Below are 21,394 nucleotides of genomic sequence, written 5' to 3'. Positions count from 1 at the left end.
ATGCGGTTTATGATTTACAAACAAACCACATGAAGCTTAGCAGGTAAAAAATCTGTACTTTAGGAATAATCTGAGCGTATGTGATATTCAGTCTAACAAAAGCAATAGAACTGCAGGTACATCAGCTAATTCCTTTATGTCACTGAGTCCCAGATGATGACTACAAATGAATAAAAATTGCAAATTGCAAAGTGGAACCAGATTGCTCACATAGGAACCCAGCAAGGCTGGAAGGAAATACCAAAAGTAGGACTTGGAAAAAAATCTGATAGATACTAAGGACTCTTCAGGATACAGAAAGACATTTTCTAGGTCTGCCAGGCAGGCAAATGGTAGATGACTTTCAGTCAGAAAATGGTAGGATGGAAACTACAGCCACACATTTGAAGGTATATACTGTGACAACAGAGAGAAATAAGGGAAATGTATTAGAAGGTTACAATAAAGCATTAAATAAAGGCAAATGCTTTGCTCAAAACCTGAACTTTGCGAAGCCTGTTGTATCAAAGGGAGCAGCATGAAAACAAAACCAGGAGGACTGGGTGCCAGCCAGCAGATTATTATTTGGCATAATAATAATAATGTCTGAAATGTGGTGGGATGTTAGATGGTGTTGGGAAATACGCAGGTCAGGGCTGTGGTGCTGGAAGGGTCTTACAGAACTGAAAAGTTTGCAGTGAGTCATATGCGTCAATGTTTTGGAGGGGAGGGGGAAAAGGGAGACACAGAACAAAATGTGTCAAGATAATACCCCGAATTAGAAGAACAAAATAATTTTGTAGGATTTTATTTCTGATCCTTTGACTAGGAAAAGGTTAGCATTTAGGAATGTTAAAGAGGAAAATACAAACCCCCAAAACCTCATAGGGCAATATTTGATATAAAAATTTAAAAACAAAAAGCCGCCTTCTTTTTAAAGAAAGAATCAGTGGACCTAAATAAAAGAAAAACTGAAATCCTTGGATTTAAAATGAAAAGGGTTTGTAAATAGCCATGGAGTATTATATTCCTTTAGATAAGTGGAAGACAAAGAAATGCTGATATGACAAAATTGGAAACTTTAGAAGTTATTCAGGCCAAATTGAAAACCTTCGGAGAATGGAAATGAAAACTTTGTAAAGCTGAAACCAACATATGTAATAGTTAAGATAGAGTTTGAGTAAGCTATGAGGGAATTTAAAGAGCAAATAGTAAGAAGTTAAAACTGAAAAGACACATTTGCTCAGTACATCAAAAGCAGAAAACCGGAGATAACCGGTATACCACCCCAAACCGAAGTAGAAGAAACAATTAAAGACAATAAGGACATTGCCAAGAAACTAAATGATTTATTTGCATCAGTCTTCACCGGAGAGGGTGCTGGAGTGGTATCTAAATGAGAAACTCACACTTTCCAAATATCAAAGATAAGGAGAGGTCATAGGCTGAAGACTCAAGAGAGAAGTTGGTGGAACAAATCAATAAATCAAAGGCATTAAGTCACTGGGTTTGTCTGATATTTCTTGAAGACTTCAGGAGAAAACTGAGAATTAAGTAACAAAGTTGCTAGCAAATACCTACTACAGCAGAGGACTGGAAGACAGTGTTATAACTGAGTTGGGGATTTTTGTTCTTGTTTTTTTTCATGGTGTTGGAGCAGCCCTGGCAGTTACAGACAGATATGTAATCTTCATCTGCTATCACGTAAATTGGCTGAAATGTGTTAAAAAAACCCAAGCCCCCCACCTCCCAAATGATGAAGCACATAGACTAACATGACATGAGAGACACAAGTCAGTATGGTGTCTACAAGGGAAAAAAAGGGTGTCTTTGAACCTACTACGATCTTTGAGCTGGTGACACCAGCCAGCACACCTAAGCCTACCCAGGACGTCCCACAGCTTGCTGTGCAGACAGGCAAGTGGCAAATGATTATCCCCCTGCTTCCCCACCACATCTCACGGCCACCGAGGAGAGAATAATGTCCATGTTGACAATGGCACACCCAAACAACATTCAGGTCCGTGCTACAGGTTATGCTACTGCAGGGCAATGCAGTCCATCCCTGGGCAATGCTGTTAAGCCAAGGAGAAATATACACCTGGAAATGAAAGGTTTTAATACATATGAGACATAATGGTGGCCACACTGAAGCTCCGACTGGAGATTTTATGGAGGTACAACCAGTGTTAGCCTCTCTTAGGATCAGCTTTGACACCTTTCTGCACATCAGCTAATCACCAGGACTCTGTGCTGCAGAGTTCTTTTCATTCTAAATATGCACACTGACCTGGGCCCTTAATGGTGAGTAATACGGGACTTGAGGAATCAAGATTTTTTTAAATATATCTTAGCTAGGACTGAGAACTCATTTCACTTCTTCCCAGCTCTTCCCAACTTTTTATGTAAATCTTTACATAAAGCCATTAAGAACAGAAGAACAGCACTTTGGAAAATTATGCAGTGATACATTCTTATGCAGCCAATGCTCCCAGGGGAAAAAGTAAAAATTACACAGAGCCTCCCGCCCCTTTTTATTTCTTGTCAAAGATGTTGCCTTTTTTGGCTTTTCTTTAATATACACAGCACGATGAACTGATATTTGTAGTTTAAATGTCTGGTTTAACCACGCGGTTTCCACCGTAGCAGAAAGCTCTCACAAAATGTCAGACTAGAAATAAAACCAAGCTCTAGAGGGATGAGGTGGGGAGAAAAGTAGAAGATCCAACGGCTGAAAAACAAAATGGAAAAAAGGTGAGCAGAATGCAATGTGGATCCATTTCGCAACTCAGGCAGTGGTATTGGTATGAGCGGTTGAATGGGGATCTGGGGTAGAGAGACAGATGCATTTCTCACTGAGTTGTTTCCGCTTTCTCTATTAACATTGCAATAGAAATTACAGATAGCCCTGCAAAGGGTAGTGCATTAAATCTCATCTCTTCATCCCATGTAAACACAACATTAATACTGAAGAACAAAGAAAATGTTAAAAAGTCCAGTGTCTTGTCTTCTGCATTTTGCTTGTTAGGTTTCCTGTCCGCCCTCCAGCACACTCCTGTGTGTACTGAAGCTGTGAACTTGACCAGCCCACATTCAAGCAAACACTCACACTCAGATTCCCAACACGTTCTTTTTTCCCCCCTCGAATAGGGAGTTTATTCCTAACAGTTCTGCTCCTTTTAATTAGAAACTCCTTTAACGAAGTAGTTCTGAGACCTTGCAGCAGGTGAGCACTAAGGCTACTAGTTGTCATGTCTACAATCCCTGTTCAGCAAAGAAGTCTGCTTAAAGCCCAAGGGCCAGTGCCTTCACGCATGGGCACGCACTGAAAGGAGCCTACAAATCAGCATCCCCCTGTACAACGTGCCTTATAGGCAAAATCCAATTCTTGCCTAAAAAAGATAGAGAGTTACAGCCAGGCCCTTTATTTTACGAGACACACATGAACACGTTGCTCTGGTGAAAACAGACCTTACACTGACAAGTTTTGTTCACTTTCTGGCAGAGCTACTGATCTTTGTTACTGGACTGCCAGAACCGAAGATGGGAAAGAAACACAAGGGAGACATTTCCTCGGCAAGGAAAGGAGCAGCATTTAGGACTGGAGAAAAGGCAGGGTGGGGTATAGGGGAAATTCCTGATAAAACAACTATTTTGAGAATAGAAGACCAACCGGTATCACGTACACACCTAAACCAGTAACACACCTTCTCGCGAGTGCAGTATTGTGTAAGCGTCCCCTTCATTTTCAAGCCTAATTCAGACCTTTGGCTCATCCTGCATTAACAAGGTCATCCATGTTAATAGGGCCCCTGTGGAACGTCACAGGTGAAAGTTCCCTTTTAGAGTAGTGCAGATTTGAAATTCACAGGACAGCGACCCGAAGATCTTCCTTTACAGATAAAAAGCATGTCAAATTATTAAATAGCAACACGAAATCCTATATCCTGAAGGTCTGTCTTTGCTCTGCAGTTAGGAGAGCAGAGCGCGTTCCCAGCCCCTGCCCGGTCCCCATCTCCGGTGGCACGGCGGGCACGTGGCCGGCTCCTCTCCCTGTCGCTTCACAAATGCTAAAGCTGAAAGGCCTGGGGTAGTCAGGGAAGGGAGGAACGAGCATAGTCTGAAGACACGTCACTTCAAATTCCTACTGTTAGAACTTCCGGGTACGATATAAAAACAGAAAGTATTTCTCAGTTTGAAATTTGAAGACGAGGCCCCCAACGTTGAGCAGCTCCTCCCTCCGCTGTCCCTGTGTCCCGTGTACGGGCTCCACTGTGCTAGCTGTTGTTCTCTGCCGTGAGATATTTGAGGGCTGCGAAGCCGTAGTGGCGTGACATATCCTGCTGGAATTCCTCCTTCAGGGTCTTGAGACAGATGCGGTATTGCTTGTTGGAGCGAAACTTGGTGATGTCGAAGCTGGGGGCGTGCGGCATGTGGATCATGTAGGCGTTGGGCAGCACTGTGAACTCGTACTCCTGGGGGAGAAAGACAGCGGCTATGAGGGTGTTCCCGAGCTCTCTGGCAGTGCATCTCGCCCACACCTCTGCAGTCAAACATGCCCCATTGTGCGATGGTGCAGTGTGGGTCTCAAAACCAACAAACTCCTACAGATATGCCAAAGAAGCCTTCTTTTAATAAAGTTGCTTTTTCTTAGTTTTATGAAAGATCAGCTTTCCCTTTTAGAATGTTTTAGAATCATAGAATCAGTTTGGTTGCAAGAGACCCTCAGGATCATCAACCATTAACCTAACACTGTCACCACTACACCGTGTCCCTAAGAACCTCATCTACGTGTCTTTTCCACACCTCCAGGCACGGCGATTCAACCACTTTCCTGTGCAGCCTGTTCCAATGCCAGACAACCCTTTCAGTGAATAAATTTTTCCCAATATCCATATATTTTTACTCCATATAAGCCAAATGATGGGGCAACAGTACAAAAGGCATACCTGAAGCCATGTTTGCAGCACAGCTGTGACTGCACACAGCATGAGTCTCATGTATCCATGCAAATGCATGTTTTTGCTCCTCCAATTTATCTTGTTTGGGTTGCTGGAATAACCTATATTTACAAAGTCATCCATTGCACCACATGCACTGCTTTGCCTGTATACTAAGATAGTCACAGTAACAAAACTGTCCAAAACTATTTATAAACCTGAAATGAGGGGAGAATATGGTATCCTTTATGGGCAATGTGTGAAAATGGACCTAATTCCATCTGTTTTCAGAAGGTTTTATGCAAATTAAGTTCTCCTTCAGAAAGTATGAGATACTGTGCTAATTCCTCCTCTCCTCTAAAACTATCTCACTAATTCTCTTTATTTATATCTGACAAGGTTCTTTGACAATTTTTGTTGTTAAAAATGATGGTTCATTTTAGTCTCCATGATTCCTGTGAGATTTGTTACATTTTTATAATTAAATATATGATCATTAGAGCAAAGCTAGCCAAAGACTGATTCTTAGACAAGCTGGAAGGTCACTAGTGTAGGATGTGCAAGAACCAGATAACTGCTTCTGCAAGGAACTGGGCAAAAAAGGGATGTGGACCTCAGTATTTTGCAGCCAAGCAAAGTACCCTAACTACTAGGACACTAACTCTTTTTTCACATGAAACTTCAGAAAATATTACTCGTATGGGATGCAAACGACAAAGAAACTTCAAAGACTCCACAGGCAAATTTCCTATTGTCTTCACAGAGTTTCAACTTACAGTTGTTGCTGTATTGACTCATTAACCATCCCTGCAGAAGACAGTGGGCAGGGAAGGAATAGCCACAGAGCATGCTGGCTTTAAAAGAAATGCTGCACAACTTCCCATGGTTTGCAAAGTCCAGTCACTTGTAGATTTAGGATTTTGTGCAGAGACACAGAGTATCTGCGGCACAGAGGCAGAGTATTTCAAATCCATTTTGTTAGGGAAAGAGATTTATGGGAGAGAACACACTTGTGCTAATAAACATGAGTGTTTCACCTATAGATCTTCCCTCACCTAACAAGATATGATCAGCCTGGAAAACACTGAAAACTTCTGGGTTATGGTGCTAGCAGAAACCAAGTGTTTGGGCAACACAGCCCAAAATGAAGCCCAAACAAAATGGAAAGAAGCGAGCAGAATGCAATGTGGATCCATTTCCCAACTCAGGCAGTGGTATTGGTGAGCCCCAGGTACAGCTAAGGCTGCAGTGCGGTCCTGGAGACACCTATGAAACAGGAGCACGTGTTGGCCAGCTGGGTGCAGATGCAGCTGTATGGCTGCTCCTTTCTCATTATGGGAATACATGTTCCCTGCTGAACAGTGCTGAAGTGGTAAATCTTAGTGCCGCATTACAGTGCTGTCATATAAGGGAACGGGCCCCTCTGATCTTCTGTTTGGGGTGACAAACGTACAGAAAAGCAAAATAATCTGAACTGCTGGAAGAGACTTAGAACTAATAGGGAACCAAATCCAAAAACAAAGGCTGGCATGATGGAGTGAGAAGAGCCGATAAACGACAAACTACAAAATATGTCTTGATGGGGCCTTAAAACTAAAGGCTGAAGCTGCAGAGGAAGATACATCCCCCTCATACAATCTCTTTTTTGTTCTCTGCATCTCAAGTCTGTAATCCTGCAGGTCAGGGACCATCTACGCTCTGTAGTGTAAACTGTTCAGCACAGAGGTGCTCCCATCCCTCCAAAAGGTCTTCAGGCAAATAAAGCCTTCCAAAACCTTACCAGGCTGCTGCTAATAAGCCCCTTTGAAAGATGCTGGGCTGGGGTCTTGGAAAAAAGGATTGCTCACAGTCTAGTTCCACAGAGACTGGGAGAGCAGGGAAAGGTTTCCTAATGGCCTATCTCTACTATAAGTAAAGGTCCGCTGAGAAAGCAAGGCACTTGCACGAACCTCCGTCCCTACCTCACAGGTTATAAATTCTCAGACGGAGACCGTCATTATCTATGTATTTGTACATGATCCAGCTCAGTGGACATCTGCGTGCCCCCAGAATAATAATGATGATTATCTCCATGCTGTGTGCTGCTCTGAAGGATGGTAGTGGCACAGGCCCTTGGTAAGGAGCCTGCAACAGTTCTCTCAACAGATGTTGCAGTTGTGAGGAGCAGTGAAATAATTCAATTGAGAAGCTGCTGATAGTGAAGCCAGCCAAGCAGCTGGCAGCAACCTGATCTGTGGACACCACAAAGCAGAGTAATGCCACAGGGGGAGGTAGCTGCGTGATCCCACATCCCCTTCAGGCTGATTTTCTGGGACAAATGGCCAATACTCATGTTGCTACAAATGAAAATGACACTTTGGTTCAATGTGAGAATGTTTTTAAGGCTGGAAGAGTGAGAAAAACATTTTCACAGAGTTACTTCCAACCCATTGTCCAACCAAAATATCTGCACTATGATGAAACTTGAAAAAGGTTCCCGTTTCCCATTTGTGAATTTGTATGCTCAGTAAATGTTTCTAATAGAAGAGGTAAATCATGAGTGCTAGATGAGACCTGTCAGTGGGAACATAAGCCTTGTTACTCAGATTAACAAATAATAAATTATTATACTGGCACTTTCCACAACTGATAGTTCATTGATTAGTGTTTGGAAAGTTCATTGGAAATTTAAAGTGCTATAGCAGAGCAAAGTATTATTATTAACAATAATATAAGGGACAATTTTTTTTCTAGCCTGTAGTAATTTTTTTCTCAACATAAATAGGTATCAATTTGTTGGGAATGCCATTCTGCAGAGGGCAAGTGTTGGCCAGCCAAGGTGACCATGTGGTTTTGTAAGCAGAAGTAGAAAATAACCCTCCCAGATATGTGCCTGCACACAAATACACTGTAGCCCACACTCCAGAGACACAATCTCCCGGTAACTTGCTGCATGCCTTGTGCTACTTTGCTTCACATAAACTGATCAGCGGTGGGCAGAAAAGGATCAGCTATATCCAGATCCATAGCAGAAGCTAGCACAGGAGGACACAGATGACCAAAAAGTAAGGGATTTGGTTAGCTTGAAATGCTACTAGTTCAAAAACTGGAGCTGAAACCAAACTAAAACAAACCCCAGACCTCAAAATAAAAAGAAATGCCACGACCCAGACCATGCTGATTAGCACAGTTAGCTTCACATCCAAGAACAGTAGAGATGCAAACCCTGCCATTTCAGTGAGCAGCAGCACCAGAGCCCCATGGAGCCACAGCCGCTGCCAGCCTCTAAGATCTAGATTGGTGGCGGGAGCCTTGGCAGCTCTGAGAGTTCTAGTGCCAGTCTGGGTCTCTCAAGCTCTCTCTGAATCCTAATTCTTATATCTTCTGCCCAGCAGCTCCATCCCAAGTCACAGATCCAAGAGGCTGGCAGCCCAAGGACCAAGTGCCTGGATCCTCTGGAGTCTGCTCCACAGCCAGACTTCGGAAATGTAAAGTCCTTGTCTTTGCAGAGATGCAGTGTAAATCCAGGCCATATATTGAAGACGCTTGCCTTGGATTCAGGTTAAGATTGCTTTTTGAATTCTAAATTAGCATTTGGGGCTCAGCAACCTCTATTTAATTGAAAAACTTCCAGTGAGGTCTAGAGATTGCTTAGTAGGTGACTGGCAACAAGTGCTGCGGTGCTTGGGCACACCTGGGCAAGAGGTGGGCACTGCGGTGATTGTGCCACTAGGAGACAACAGCTCTCTCAGCACTGACAAATTAACTCAGACTCAGTTCTCCTTTTAATGCTTGAGAAGGAGTAAACTAAGTGTTCCCGACTCAAGAAGCACTCATTAAGGAGCCCAGTAAGGCCAGATGAGCTCTGAAGCCTTTCTACAGAACACAGATTTCATTTAACAACCTTGCTGCCCAGCCCCGGGGCGAGACATGCAGGCGTTATCTCCTCACCTGTGCATCCAGCTCCATGATGTGAGCTACTTTGTTCCAGCCAAATCCAACAAACCGCCTGTCGTACTCTGGGCAGTCCTTCCTCACGACAACGTATGGCTCAAAGTCTGCTTCCCACTCGACGCGGTAGGGAGTGGTGGCTGTTCGCCACTTGGCAAAGTTGGTTGGCGCGTGCCCTTTCGTCCAGACGTGATACCTTAAACAGACATAAATGGCACGGACGTGGAGAGGCAATTAGATAGAATGCATCTTGGCAAGGGAACAAAATGTTACTTGTTAGGTGAAATGCTCAAAAATAAGGACATTAGCTTGCAGTTCACATCATCATTTTCAGGACGTAACAGAGGCAATTTCTAGGACTGTTTCCAGCGCACTTCCCAGGGCCTCTGTGTGCTCAATGCTTAAACACATCTAGCTGGTGAAGGATAGTGTGAAAACACTACCTAATGTTAATGTGAGAAACAATTACAAAGTACACAGACAGTTCATCTGCACTACGAAGTGCTGTGTCTCGTTCCTGGCAACCAGGTGGCTGTATCAGTGCTCTAAAATCAGTGTGAAATTCTGTAGCTCAGATAAGGTCCCTAAAATTAGCTATTTTTACATCACAGTGATATTCACGATCTCTTTTATATGCAATTTTATAATTCCTATGAGAGACACCTGCAGCTCTGGAAAGATGTTCTGTTTTATTAATTACTGTTATTACCATGGCAGGAGCCAAAGTGCATAATTAAATTAATAAGTAAAATATTACATAAAGGCTTTCTGCTGTACTTTCTACATTGTGGGGAGTACCCATGTGATCCTGAGTAAGGTAATCAATTTGATTTACAGGAAAAGATCCTTTTATACTTTGGTAATCTTGTTAAGGTCACAGCAGGTCTCTTCCAAGCACAGCTTGAATCCACCCCATTAGTGCCAAGGTCAATGACTCTCTCGCCCACTTATTCTTCTTACACATTTCCAAAAATCAATGAGACAGGCTCTTTCTGAAGACTCATAGATTAAATAACGAAACAAAGGCATAGCAGGCCATCTGTATTACAGTGCTCTCAGAAGTGTAACAGAAGGGGCAAAACAAACATCCTGCCAGTTTGTAATGCAAGGTACATTGAATTCACGGGGATGACTCATGTGCTCACCTAAAGGGATTTGAGCATTAAATATTTGCAGATTTAGGACCTGAGGTAATGTTTCAGTCCCAGAAATTCTTGTAACATGCAAGCCACTGCTGAAAACAGGGACATAAAATCACAACCTAGGGCTTTGCATTTTGACTGCCTGGTTTGTAACTGGAAAAACAGAGAGGTGTTCAGCTTCACTGACTCTCCCTGTTCAGAGGCGGTGCAGGAGGACAGAATTATTAGGATAGCACTGGGGTCCCAAGTAACATACAGTCCTTTGAAAGCTGCATTTCTAAACTGGTAATCAGCTTGCATCACTTTCAGATATCTGGCTTGGGGACCTGGAAAAACAAAGCCCTTCCATACTAAAAAAACTGACAGTGAATTAATTCTCTAGAGGGTATTAGAAACCAGTGATAGATTCACAAAGATGCTTATAATCCTTAATGCCCTTTGGAATCATCTCCAAAAAGCCTATCCCTTTCTTGATCTTTTTCGGAAATTAGTTGGTAACCTACCCAGTCACTATCTATGCTGGAAAAAAGCACAACCACAATGCGGGGTTTAAAATGATATGGGATTGTGGAGGATGCTGTATCTTCTAACATCTTACCTCTGGCATTTTGAAATTAATTATGATAATAATAATAATAATAATAATAATAATGACTACTAAACACTTATGAAGTGATTTGTATCTTCAAAGCCCCATATAAACTTTGGTTAATTGAGAGATCCCTGCAGAGAAGCAGTCAAATGTAGCTGCTTTTCTAGTAACACCTTCCCATTCATCTAAACAGAGGGAAAACACGACACTAACCATAAAATCATCAATTTATTTCCATCCTTTTTGGGGAAAGCAGTGTAAGCATTTACCAGCTCAGGTATAACCTCTCTGACTTGAGAGAGCTGACCAACAGGAAAAAAGAAAATATGAAGAAAACACAATGAAGGGAAAATTGGAAACGAGATTGGAGAGACAAAACAAAGCAGAAAGGAAGGAACAGACCTGATTGTACCAAACCAAATAATATCACACTTGTCTCTTCAGAGTGACTGATGTGAGTGGAGGACAGAGGAAGAGGAAGACAAAAGGATGGATAAGGTCAGGACAAAGAAGAAAATGAGTACAGGATGCTGAAATAAGGTGCGCACACACTGATTATAAAGAAATAATTACTGGAAAGAAGAATTGTCAGTTCAGGATTACATACATATCTGTACCTACATATATATGCACACACATATAACCTGCTGGAGCTATGTCTTGGCTAATCACTGATCATCACATGAAATTTACTGCAAAATAGGATAAGCAGACACCATTACACGGATGTCCATAATGAGGAAGCTACCATAAAGAGTGAGTCATTGCCAAAAGACTACTGTCGGTGACGCAGTCATGAGAAGTGGTTCACTGTCTGTATTGGTCTTCCATCTCACAGGACAAATGAATAAATCTAATTTTCCTGCTCAGGCACTTCTCACTAAAGATTTAAATAGGCATTGATTTTTAAGGCCACACTCAATCCCACTGACTCCCAGGAGAACTTTGTGAAACTGTGAACAACTTATTTTTCACTATGCTGGCAATTTTGACAAATCAAACCAAATTATTCGATCGCTGTAAAATGACGATGAGTTTCTTTCCCACGGTTCATGGAAAACAACTGCACGAATCCCCCTGCTTTGGGTCAAATGTTTCATCTTACTTTCATTATTGATTGCTTTCATTTAACATAAAATTCCAAAACTACAGTAAACTTTGCTAAAGTTAGCAAAATGAAATCACTGTTCTTCTCAGAGTGATCTTCCTCTCTGCTTCCTCAGAGCTTCCCGTTTCAGTGAGAAAGACGATTTGGTGAAAGAAAAGCTTTCCTAGTTCTGTTCTCAGATGCTTAAAACATTTTGCTAGATTGTGGGTGCAATCAATTAATTAGTTAATCAGTGGCTGCCGGTTATGTTTTCTCAATACTATGCATCCTCTGTCCTGTTTCCCCGAAAATAAGACACGGTCTTATATTAATTTTTGCTCCAAAACTTATTACTTTTTTACATGTATAGCTTCCTGGACACTATTTAAATTGACTTTTTTAATGAACTGTAACTAAGGCTTATTTTTGGAGTAGGGCTTATATTTCAGGCATCCTTAAAAATCCTGAAAAATCATGCTAGGGCTTATTTTCAGAATAGGTCTTATTTTTGGGGAAACAGAGTACCAGCTGTGGCATTCCTTGAGCCTGAAAGCTGTGCTGGCAGAACATTTGTGGTTCATCAGCTATTACCCAAGCACTGAGCAGACACATCCTCATGTGGCGATGTCACAGCCGGCACCCGCAAACAAAGCCACCGAGCTGGCACAGAACAACCCACTGCCGTGGCGGGTTTCCCCACAGCACACCTTGCCGGCTCATCAATGCTCACGTGTCTTCTCTTTTCTTCTGGCAGTGGCTGGGGGATGTAATTGAGATCCCTTTTTTAATTTTCAGCTGCCCAAAGGTAGAAAAGGTCACCATTTGGGAAGGAGGTGACAAAAGCAATTTCAGTGAGGGAAAGATTGTAATCTACCATGTGGTGTGAGGGACGGGGCGAGGGATGCTGCAGGTGCTCGCAGCAATCACTGTCACAGCCGTCCTCCCCAGCTCACTCCCACCCGCTCAGCCTCATGCTGCAGCCTTATTAAAGCACCTTGAAGGCACAAATTTTCAGCCCAGGTCACAGGTGCTTTGTGGCTGTTGATAGATTTGAGCAATGAAATTAGCCAAAGCAAACTGGGGAAGCATTTGTAAAATGTGTCCTACATTAACATGTACACCAGCTAAGGACCGCATGTCATTCACTTATTTAACCTTGCTCTGGCAAAACTCCCACTGATGTTAAAGAGATTTTTGCCTGACCGAGACTTGAGAAAGGATCTGCAAATCTGGCTGTAAATGTAACAGGCCAACGTGCTGCATAGCTTGAAGGTGGGATCTGTAGTGGAAGGCCACTGCTGTGCAAGCTCAAAATTTGACTGTTGGTGGAATATAACACCTGAAAATCCTGAGGGTGCTATTTTCCAGTGGAAGGATTTTTTTTTCTTTCAAGTATGGAAGAAACAATTCTTTTCTATCAACAAATCTCTTCTTAATTTGTATATCTTTGACTGCTAAAGAATGATGGGAGAGTGAAAGGTACTTGCTCTATCAGTATCCTAAATTAACTTTCCAGAGAGAGGCATGGCTCCTCAGTCACCTCGAGTTTCTATTTCAAGGCAGTCACTGGTAGAGGTAGATTCAGAATTGTGTTTTCCAGGCTCATATGGGCTGTCTACTCTGACACGTGCATGTGGGTTCTTGAGGGAAGGGTGGCTGCCGCAATAAGAGGAGTGTAATACAGAGAATGGAAGAAGTGTGAGGAAAGCTTTAAAGTAAAGCAAGGATGGGAGAGAAGATATAGACCTCTACCGGCCCTGGATGATATCTTTTCATTTTTTTTTCATGGTTTTTATCTCTAGATCTCAAAATACCATAAAGAGGAAAGGTGAACATTGTTACCTGCATTTCAGAGATGGAGAGCAGAGGTATAAGAAAAGTGAACTGATTCACGTACCACCTCCCAGCAGGGCAGTAGTGGAGCCAGGAAAAGAACGCAGGTCTCCTACGCCCCCTCTCTGTGCAATATCATAAGGCCATATTGTACTCTTCCCATCACTGTGATGCTGCACAAATGTCTGCTAATCAGACCTTACCACACACACCCAAGAGGGAGTTAACCCCTGGTAGCTGCATTTTTAAAACTGAAGAAGAGTCTGGCAGTTAATAGAAGTGACTTGCTCACAACCACAAAAGGAGTCTGCTTCAGAAAGGAGCTCCAAATTTACGTTCTTCACTTCTCAGCTTCTAGTCAGAGCGCAATTTTACCTCTGCATTGAGAAACTCTAGCTATTTAAGAATCTGTTTCACACTTTAAAAGAGAACACAACAAGCCTGTGTTTGTTTTTTCAGTAAGTTAGTAAGGAAGCAAACCAACAAGCAGAGAGAAATTATTTTTGGTCACGTAAGGGACACAGCTATCCGGATAGTATTTGGCAGCCAAAAAGCAAATTACACACATATGAGTGTAATGGTTGCGCTTGATTTTGTAGCGCAATAAAAAATGATGAAAATAAACCAAATTCAATTTAATAACTGAAGTCCTTTAGCAGAGGACTATAATACTAGATAAAATGCTGAATTTACAGATGGAATATATCCACATACGTTTCTGTTCACTGCCTTTCTATGAAAAGAGAAAAATAATTCCAATAGCTTTCTTAATGAAGCTAGCTAGCTGAGAGTGAGAGAGAAAAAATCAAACATTCACAAGAACATTAAAAAAAAAATATTTAGTGATAATGACCACAGGTTCAACAAAAGTACTTTCCATTACCTGAATGTGAAGAGGGTTCCCATGTCCAGCATAGATAGCAGCTCTGCTTTTGACTTGGGGAAGGAGAGGCGGTAGCGTAGGGTCTCAAAAGCAGGTACAATCAGAGCTTTCTTGGTGTTAGCCAGGTCTAGCTGGGTGACAGACTTCCTGGCAAAAAGAAACAATAAATGGAAGCAGGAAAATTATTAACTGAGCAAATCACTTGGCTTTTCAAAATAAAGACCGAAGTATGGGCAGTTTGATACTGTAAATGTAACTATTTTTTCCTAGGGGTGCTTCATATTTTCCTCTACTTTTGACCTGCTGCTCTAAGAGCGGGGGAACAACACAGTTCAAAAAGAACTGGACTATTTGACTGATCAGTGCTGCCCCGCACGTCCAGGAGCGCCCAGAGTTCAACCAGCACTCTGAGCGTGGCCAACTGACCGCCCCTTTAAGAGAAACATAGTTGAGTGTTACTACAATACAGATATGGCAAAGAGCTGGCAGTTCTAAAAAATGGAATTTATCCAGGCCTCAGTGAGACTTTACAAAGTGAGGAACTGGAAAGTTTGGTTGCATTTCAGCCTAGCTATTCTCTGTGCTGTGCCATCTTACTTACTTTTCACCTCGGCTTTAGAGCTCTGCATGTCCTGCAAGTACAGTGTTACCTTCACGTCGCTATGGACCAGATATTTGTGTTGAAGAACACTGTTGCCATGGTGGTTGGTCTTTGTTCAAAGCAAGGCACAGATCTACTGCAACGGGACATGGTGCAAATCAGCAAAACTGTATACTAGCAGTATTTTTTTGAGTATTGTTAATCATGTGCATGGTAGTGCCCTGAGATCAGAGCTCATTTGTGTTTGGCTCTATATGTAGAGCAAAGAGGCTGTTTCCTGCAGAGAAGAGCTGTGCACTGGATGTACTGAAACCATTTCAGTGTGTGTGTGTGTGTGTGTGAGTTCACGTTTTGCACAGTAGGGCCCTTCTGCAGACAGGGGCCTTAGGACAATTGCTGCAGGAGAGCAACAGCTCAGCAACCTCACACCCCGCTTGGCAGAGGTATTCAGCTTATTCTTTCCTAACAAACTAAAACTCAAAGAAAAAGAAGTTACTTTTCCATCCCCAAACTCAATCTTACTATGCTTGTCATTAGAAATAACTGTCTCGATTTTCCTTTCATTATCTTCATATTTCATATGAGAAATATGCCTCTCTCTCCCTGTCAAAGTCAGTTCCCCTTAACAGGATTCACTATCCTGACTTTTATGTTCCTGCAACAAGCAATCAACGACAATGTTGACAAGCAGCAAACTTTCTACAGTCTCATAAGATGAAGGAATTGGGATCACCATCATAATAACAGAAGGAGCAAATAACCTACTTTTTCTGGGCCCACAATACCTAGAATTCATTTATATTGCCATCAGAGAAAAAGAAGAAGAGCAGGGCTATTGAATGAAATCTGAATTTTAGAGAATTCACACCATCCTATAGGCCTGTTCTATAAAAAGAAATCTGTTCTCAGCACCTTACTGCAAAGTTTGCATTGTTTAAAGAACCCCCGCCACATCCCAGTCAACTTTTCACAACTGAAGAATTTTAATAGCATCTTATTACAACTTTTTTGTACTTTTTTCACTATCTTCTCCCTCACCATCGCTCATGGCCAAGATATCTGTATGCAAATAGATGAATCCTTCACAATTAGCCTTCGTGACCTTCCAGAATCATTGAGTAGTGTCAGCATCCAGCCTTCACAACGCTCTTAATGTTTCTTCCCCTCCACATCTTCTCTGCAAGCAGTGCACACTAACACAGTTTCTCTTCCAACATCTCAGGCTTTCTGGACTCTCTGCAATCTATCAGCCTTTGAGTGGTACAGCTTTGGGGATTCGGTTCTAGAAGGAGCAGGTAGTATTTGCAGTGATGCTCACCCTTTGGGCTCTGCAAGGAAACAGCAGTTTTGATTTGTGGCTTTTCCTATGCTCAAAAGTCCAAGGCAAAAATCAAGGTCCTGCTGTGCTTGGCACTGTCAAAGAATAGGAGACAATCCTGCCCACCAAAGTGAGCATCTGCAAATTTAATACAGGTATCAATGGCAAAACTGTTGGAAAGAACAGATGACAGCACCCTTATGAAGAAAACCAAAAGGCAGAGAACAAATTGATCTAAGAGGCTGAAATCAGTTGCACTGTCAAAGGTCAATATGAAAAGTTAGGTAAGTGGAGAGAAGCAGGGATCCAAAACCAAGATGCTTGTAGTGGATGCAGTCAAACACAGCAACTGATAGAGGTACTTTGAGTGAAATAACATGGCAAGATAATCTCTGCGGAAATATTATATTTTCAAGAGATATGCAAGCATGTGAGGTGCATATTTTTAAGCCTATTTTAAGCATATTTTTAAGTGGAAGGGTCCATCAAAACTGAGCTGGGAGTTGAGACACAGTCAAGATGCCCAGCAGCACTGACCTCTGAGTGGAACAGCCTGCCTTTGATGTGGACTAGATGACATACAAGACAATGTAAGGGGAAGAACGAATCAGTATTGACGTCCAGGTGTTGAACCTGAGTGACAAAGGACAAAAGAAGTCATGTGAATTGCGATAAAGGCAGGGAAGATTTGGCAGAGAAAAAAACCACCTTCAATTTTCTTCTGATAACTTGGGTGGCGGTCTGCTCCTTGGATAACATGCTGAAAACCTAACCTCTTCCTATTGGAAGCAAATCTGCTTTTCCTCTTCTGTGGGGCTGAATTTTTCTCCTGTTTGGAGTGGAGGTGCCATTTGCTGGTTGACTGCTTCTATGACACTTGCAATAGGAAAATTTTCACTGTTGGTGCTGCAAGATACATGGAATATAATGTAAGGAATACATTGGGTTATTCTGCAAACTAGGACTGGGGAAACTGTTTAATTCCTGCACTATCCTCATGTGAGCTGTTATTTGGATTCAGTAATATCAATTCAGTATCCATTTTCCTTTATCTGTCCTTTTCCCCAAACCAAGGATATATGATTTCATGAAGAGCTTCCTATTAGCTGATGTTGTCCAGGAAAAGATTTCCCAGGAATCTTTGTGTTCTGATACAGTGAACATTGGGTTACATTTCTAATCTACTAATAAACCCTATTTTTTGCAAGGCATGGAAGAAATGCATCTTAAATCACAAGGGGCTCCTCCCAGGTTGAATGAACTTCATCATGTTGATATCAATCTTTTCTTCTCTATAGTACTTTCCAAAAATTAACAAAGAATCTGCCCACCCTCATGTGGGCAGATAGTAACATTCCCATTTACGGAGAACAGAGAAGTTCAGATGCAGAAAGGTTAGAAATCCAAAGCACTGAATTCAGAAAAAAAAAAGAGTCCATTAATTCAAATTAGCTTCCACCATCAGGACTCGGTAAGTGGCTTGTTTGAGGTCAACAGAGTTTGCGGTAAGAATTGCAGAGCTGTCAGTCAACTGTCAAATTCATTAGAACATTCTTCCTCTCTGCAAAAGCAATGAATGCATAGCGTACAAGGACATCCAACAAGTAAAAATCAAGAGGCACAACATCAAGTGTGTCTCTTGCTGAGATGCTGAAGAACCACCAGAAACAAGTCACAACTCATGTTGCAGGTGACAGGTATAAAACATGTGGACAGAGCTTGGATGTCAGCTCCCAATTCATGCTAAATGTGTCACTGGAAGCAAATGGCACATTTTTTACACAAATGTGTTGGGGAGGAACTTTAATGCTAGCTGTGACAACTGTAGATAAGCAGCCTGTCTAGTTATTTTATGTTAGAAGAATCTTTAGGATGACCCACACACCTCACTTGTAGCAACCAGGAAGAGCCTTTACCTGTGTGGCAATGACAAGATGACCTCAGCAACCAATGAGTGAGGGTGACAACAGACTTCAGCTCAGCACAGACCACAAAAGTGTCTGAATTTCATAGACAGGAAATCTTTAAATGATACACTTCTTCCCTTTCGTACTTCACATAAGAGGAAGGTGGGACAAAACGGAGGCTTGATGGAGCATTGAAATGGTCTTACTTAGCAGCTGTGAAAAAGCTGAATTAGCACAAAATCCAAGTGCTAGCAACAAATACCCAGAGGGACAGGTAACCTTCAGCTTCTCCTTCAAAACTGGCCACAACCTGTCACATACAACACCTTCAAAATATGTTGAAATGTTTTTTAAAATTCTTTTCTGAGAACATATTTTCTATAGAGACACAATATATGATATATGTAAGTCAGCAAACTGGCAAGTGAGAGGGGCTTGTCTGTCTCATTCTGTACAAAGCGATTCCTGAAACACCACACCATTCATATTTGCTTATGGTTGTTCTATATGAGGAAATAAAGATGAAAACGTTTGTACATCTCTTTAACAATTTCTGCCACTCAGATAGCACTAATCAACTACTTGAAGAGGCGGTGGGAACAGTCAATGCAGAAAGATACAGGGTATCTGTATTTAAAATAATCTCACCTGCTATTTAGCTCAGAAAAATCATTATTGAAAAAGCAACAAAAGCCTTTAGTCCACACGCAAAAAACCTCCAATTCTTTTTTAAAGAGCTGCTAGTAACAGATTAGCAATTTCGATATTCCCAGGCAAGAGAGAGGCACAGTCAAGTTAAGGTGGTATGGACCTCAGAAAAGGCATGTGGAGTAACACAAGGTCACAGATGCAACAGCTTTCAGTGCAAATCTGTTGTGGTGGGTTGTTGCTGTTTGTTTGTTTTTGTTTTGTTTGTTTTGGTTTGTTTGTTTTCCTGAAACCACCAATTGGAGGCATCACTGTGCCTTCAGTCCTATAATACATTATCACCATGTGAGAATGATTTCTCTAGTTGTAGTATGTAAGTATATTGTGGTACACTATTCTGTCTTGTCTCTTCTCCCTTTCAGTGCTGGCTCCCATCAGTGCACTGTGAAGCTGCACAGATGAACAAGTTGCTTTTTTGGTACTACAGGCCAGTATCAACAGCTGCTACCCCTATTGTGTGCAGCATTGATCTGAAGACATGTACGAGTATGCAACACTAACATCAAAGAATAGAAAAGCCAACAACAACAGTCTCTACATGTATCTTGAGACAGATAATGTGTGCAAGGGACAGAATTATTTTTGAGCCCTCATAACGTAAGTCAAAAAGAAATATCCCTGACATAAGTTGGAAACAAGCTGATACAGTGGGATAAACCTTCAAGGATAGTACTGAAATCCAGTGTCTTAAAAGCCATAGTGAGTTTGGCCCCCTACATGGATGCAGAAATTGAAAATGGCAATTAATTCTCTACATGAGACAGAAGTGAGAAGATGCTTAATGAGTTGCTAAGCCTGAAAAAAAGGAATTTCTCCATAAGCTTACAATATTGAAAGGCATATTTCTCCTTACATTGCAAAACTCTGGGCCTGCGGACTGAAAGGGATCACCTACAGACTGACCCTCACCGGAACACTTCCATCAACTTATACTGAGATGAAAAGCAAAACTAGTCAGGACCAAGGAACTGAAATCCCCCTGTCGGGCCACAGGGTGTCCTCCTTGCTCTATGCTTTGGCCTCAGATGACCAGCCTCTGCAGGGGAAAAAAGTCTTTATTAAACCAGTTAATGGATCAGAGGTCTGTAGTTTGCTCAGCCCAATCTGATCACATTCATTATGACATGACACACACTGAGGTTACTCTTCCCAGTTTCTTTATGATAATTATTTTGCCTTGATGGGTGCTGGCGTTGCTGTCATTTTTTTGAGCTGGTTAGACTATTACCCTCTTTTCAAGATATGGAACTGGATTAAGAGTGTGTCACAGGGACAACAAGCTCAGTAATGCTTTGCATGTTTCTTCTGTCACTGGCATTAAGAACCAGGGACATTTAGGGGAATCGCCCAGTTCACATCCCTGCTAATACAGGATGTTCTTGCACATTTGATAACACTTAGTCCAGTTCAATTTTCAAATTGATTCTTCTGCTGCTCTGAAGCAATTATTCTCATGGCTAACCAGGCTTACATTTAGACTTGAGTTTTTTTTTTCACAACTGTATTGCTTTATTTCCGGTTACACTCCCTTGCTCTACCCTAAACATTTTTGTGCCTTGCTGGGCACCGTCACACCTTAAACATCTATAAGCTGCCTTTTTCAGATCCGCTCAAACTGCACTATTTTGGGAATATGTGAGAAGGGTGGGTGCGGAGGGGCTGAAAATGAGGGCAGCAGTGGGAATCCCTCCACTGCCCATTTACCTGAGGTACTCGTAGAGTCCATACATGGGCAAGAAGTCAATGTCGGACAGAAACATGTATGGTGTGCTGATGTGCTTCATGGCCACGTTTCTCAGTAGATTCACAGGATAGAACTGGCCTTCCTTGTACACGATATGGTAACCAACATTGTGGCGGCTCATAAGTACTTCTGAGCCCTGGGCATAGCGCAGAAATTGCTGGGCTTCCGCATCAGAAAGGTAAAGTGCCAGGCTGATTGGACCTTCCCAGTGTTTGCAGATGGCTTCAAGCATCTGGAGCCTGAAAGAGGAAGAGTGAGAATAAGAAAAGGCTGTATCCCTGTCTGGGACTCTTTGCCTGGATTCATCTGATCAAATGTAGGTATCTATCTCTAGGTGAGACAGATTGGGGTCACTTTGTATGCTGTGGAAAGCAATAGATATTTCTACAGCACAATTCATCTCATCTAAATTGATGTCTCCTGCTGGACAGATGGACCCTAGATATGCCTACTGCTTTCCACTGAACATGAGGGAGCCTAAGGTGGTCCTGTCTCAGATACACACACCCACAACTCAGATACCTAAAGCTTGGTGAAATCAATACCATCCTTTCTGCCTAAAGCATCGATGCTGCAGGAAAACCCACGTGGACGATGGGATTTAATCTGATGGGAGCTTTGATCAGTTGCAAGGATCTGTCCACGTGGATCTACTTACAGGATAGGGGTCTCATAATCTTAATCAGTGTCTGGTGCCTAATCCATACTTCAGGTCAAGCTGTTGTCACAC

At 42.1% G+C, this 21,394-nt stretch overlaps 1 protein-coding gene across 2 annotated transcripts in view; it reads right to left on the bottom strand.

Moving 5' to 3' along the window:
- Window positions 1-1,231: 1,231 nt before the first annotated feature.
- The window catches only part of LARGE1 (LARGE xylosyl- and glucuronyltransferase 1), a 289,002-nt gene continuing 268,839 nt past the window's right edge, over window positions 1,232-21,394 (bottom strand). Inside the window, exons 13-17 of one of the 2 annotated variants that reach the window (XR_010607125.1) lie at window positions 20,625-20,903; window positions 14,387-14,533; window positions 8,850-9,045; window positions 3,687-4,454; window positions 1,232-2,710 (exon numbers count right to left, since the gene is read on the bottom strand). Coding sequence is in view for 1 of the 2 variants with exons in the window: in XM_065646803.1 (XP_065502875.1) it covers window positions 4,257-4,454; window positions 8,850-9,045; window positions 14,387-14,533; window positions 20,625-20,903 (820 nt within the window). In the remaining variant the exon portion in view is untranslated. Of the gene's footprint in view, window positions 4,455-8,849; window positions 9,046-14,386; window positions 14,534-20,624; window positions 20,904-21,394 lie in introns of both variants that reach the window. The other variant, XM_065646803.1, reaches the window with a different exon arrangement.

This window comes from Caloenas nicobarica, chromosome 1 (assembly GCF_036013445.1).
Source record: "Caloenas nicobarica isolate bCalNic1 chromosome 1, bCalNic1.hap1, whole genome shotgun sequence".
Taxonomy (NCBI): Eukaryota; Metazoa; Chordata; class Aves; order Columbiformes; family Columbidae; genus Caloenas; species Caloenas nicobarica.
Note: the sequence above shows the minus strand (reverse complement) of the source record. Positions and strands in the feature narration are given on the sequence as shown.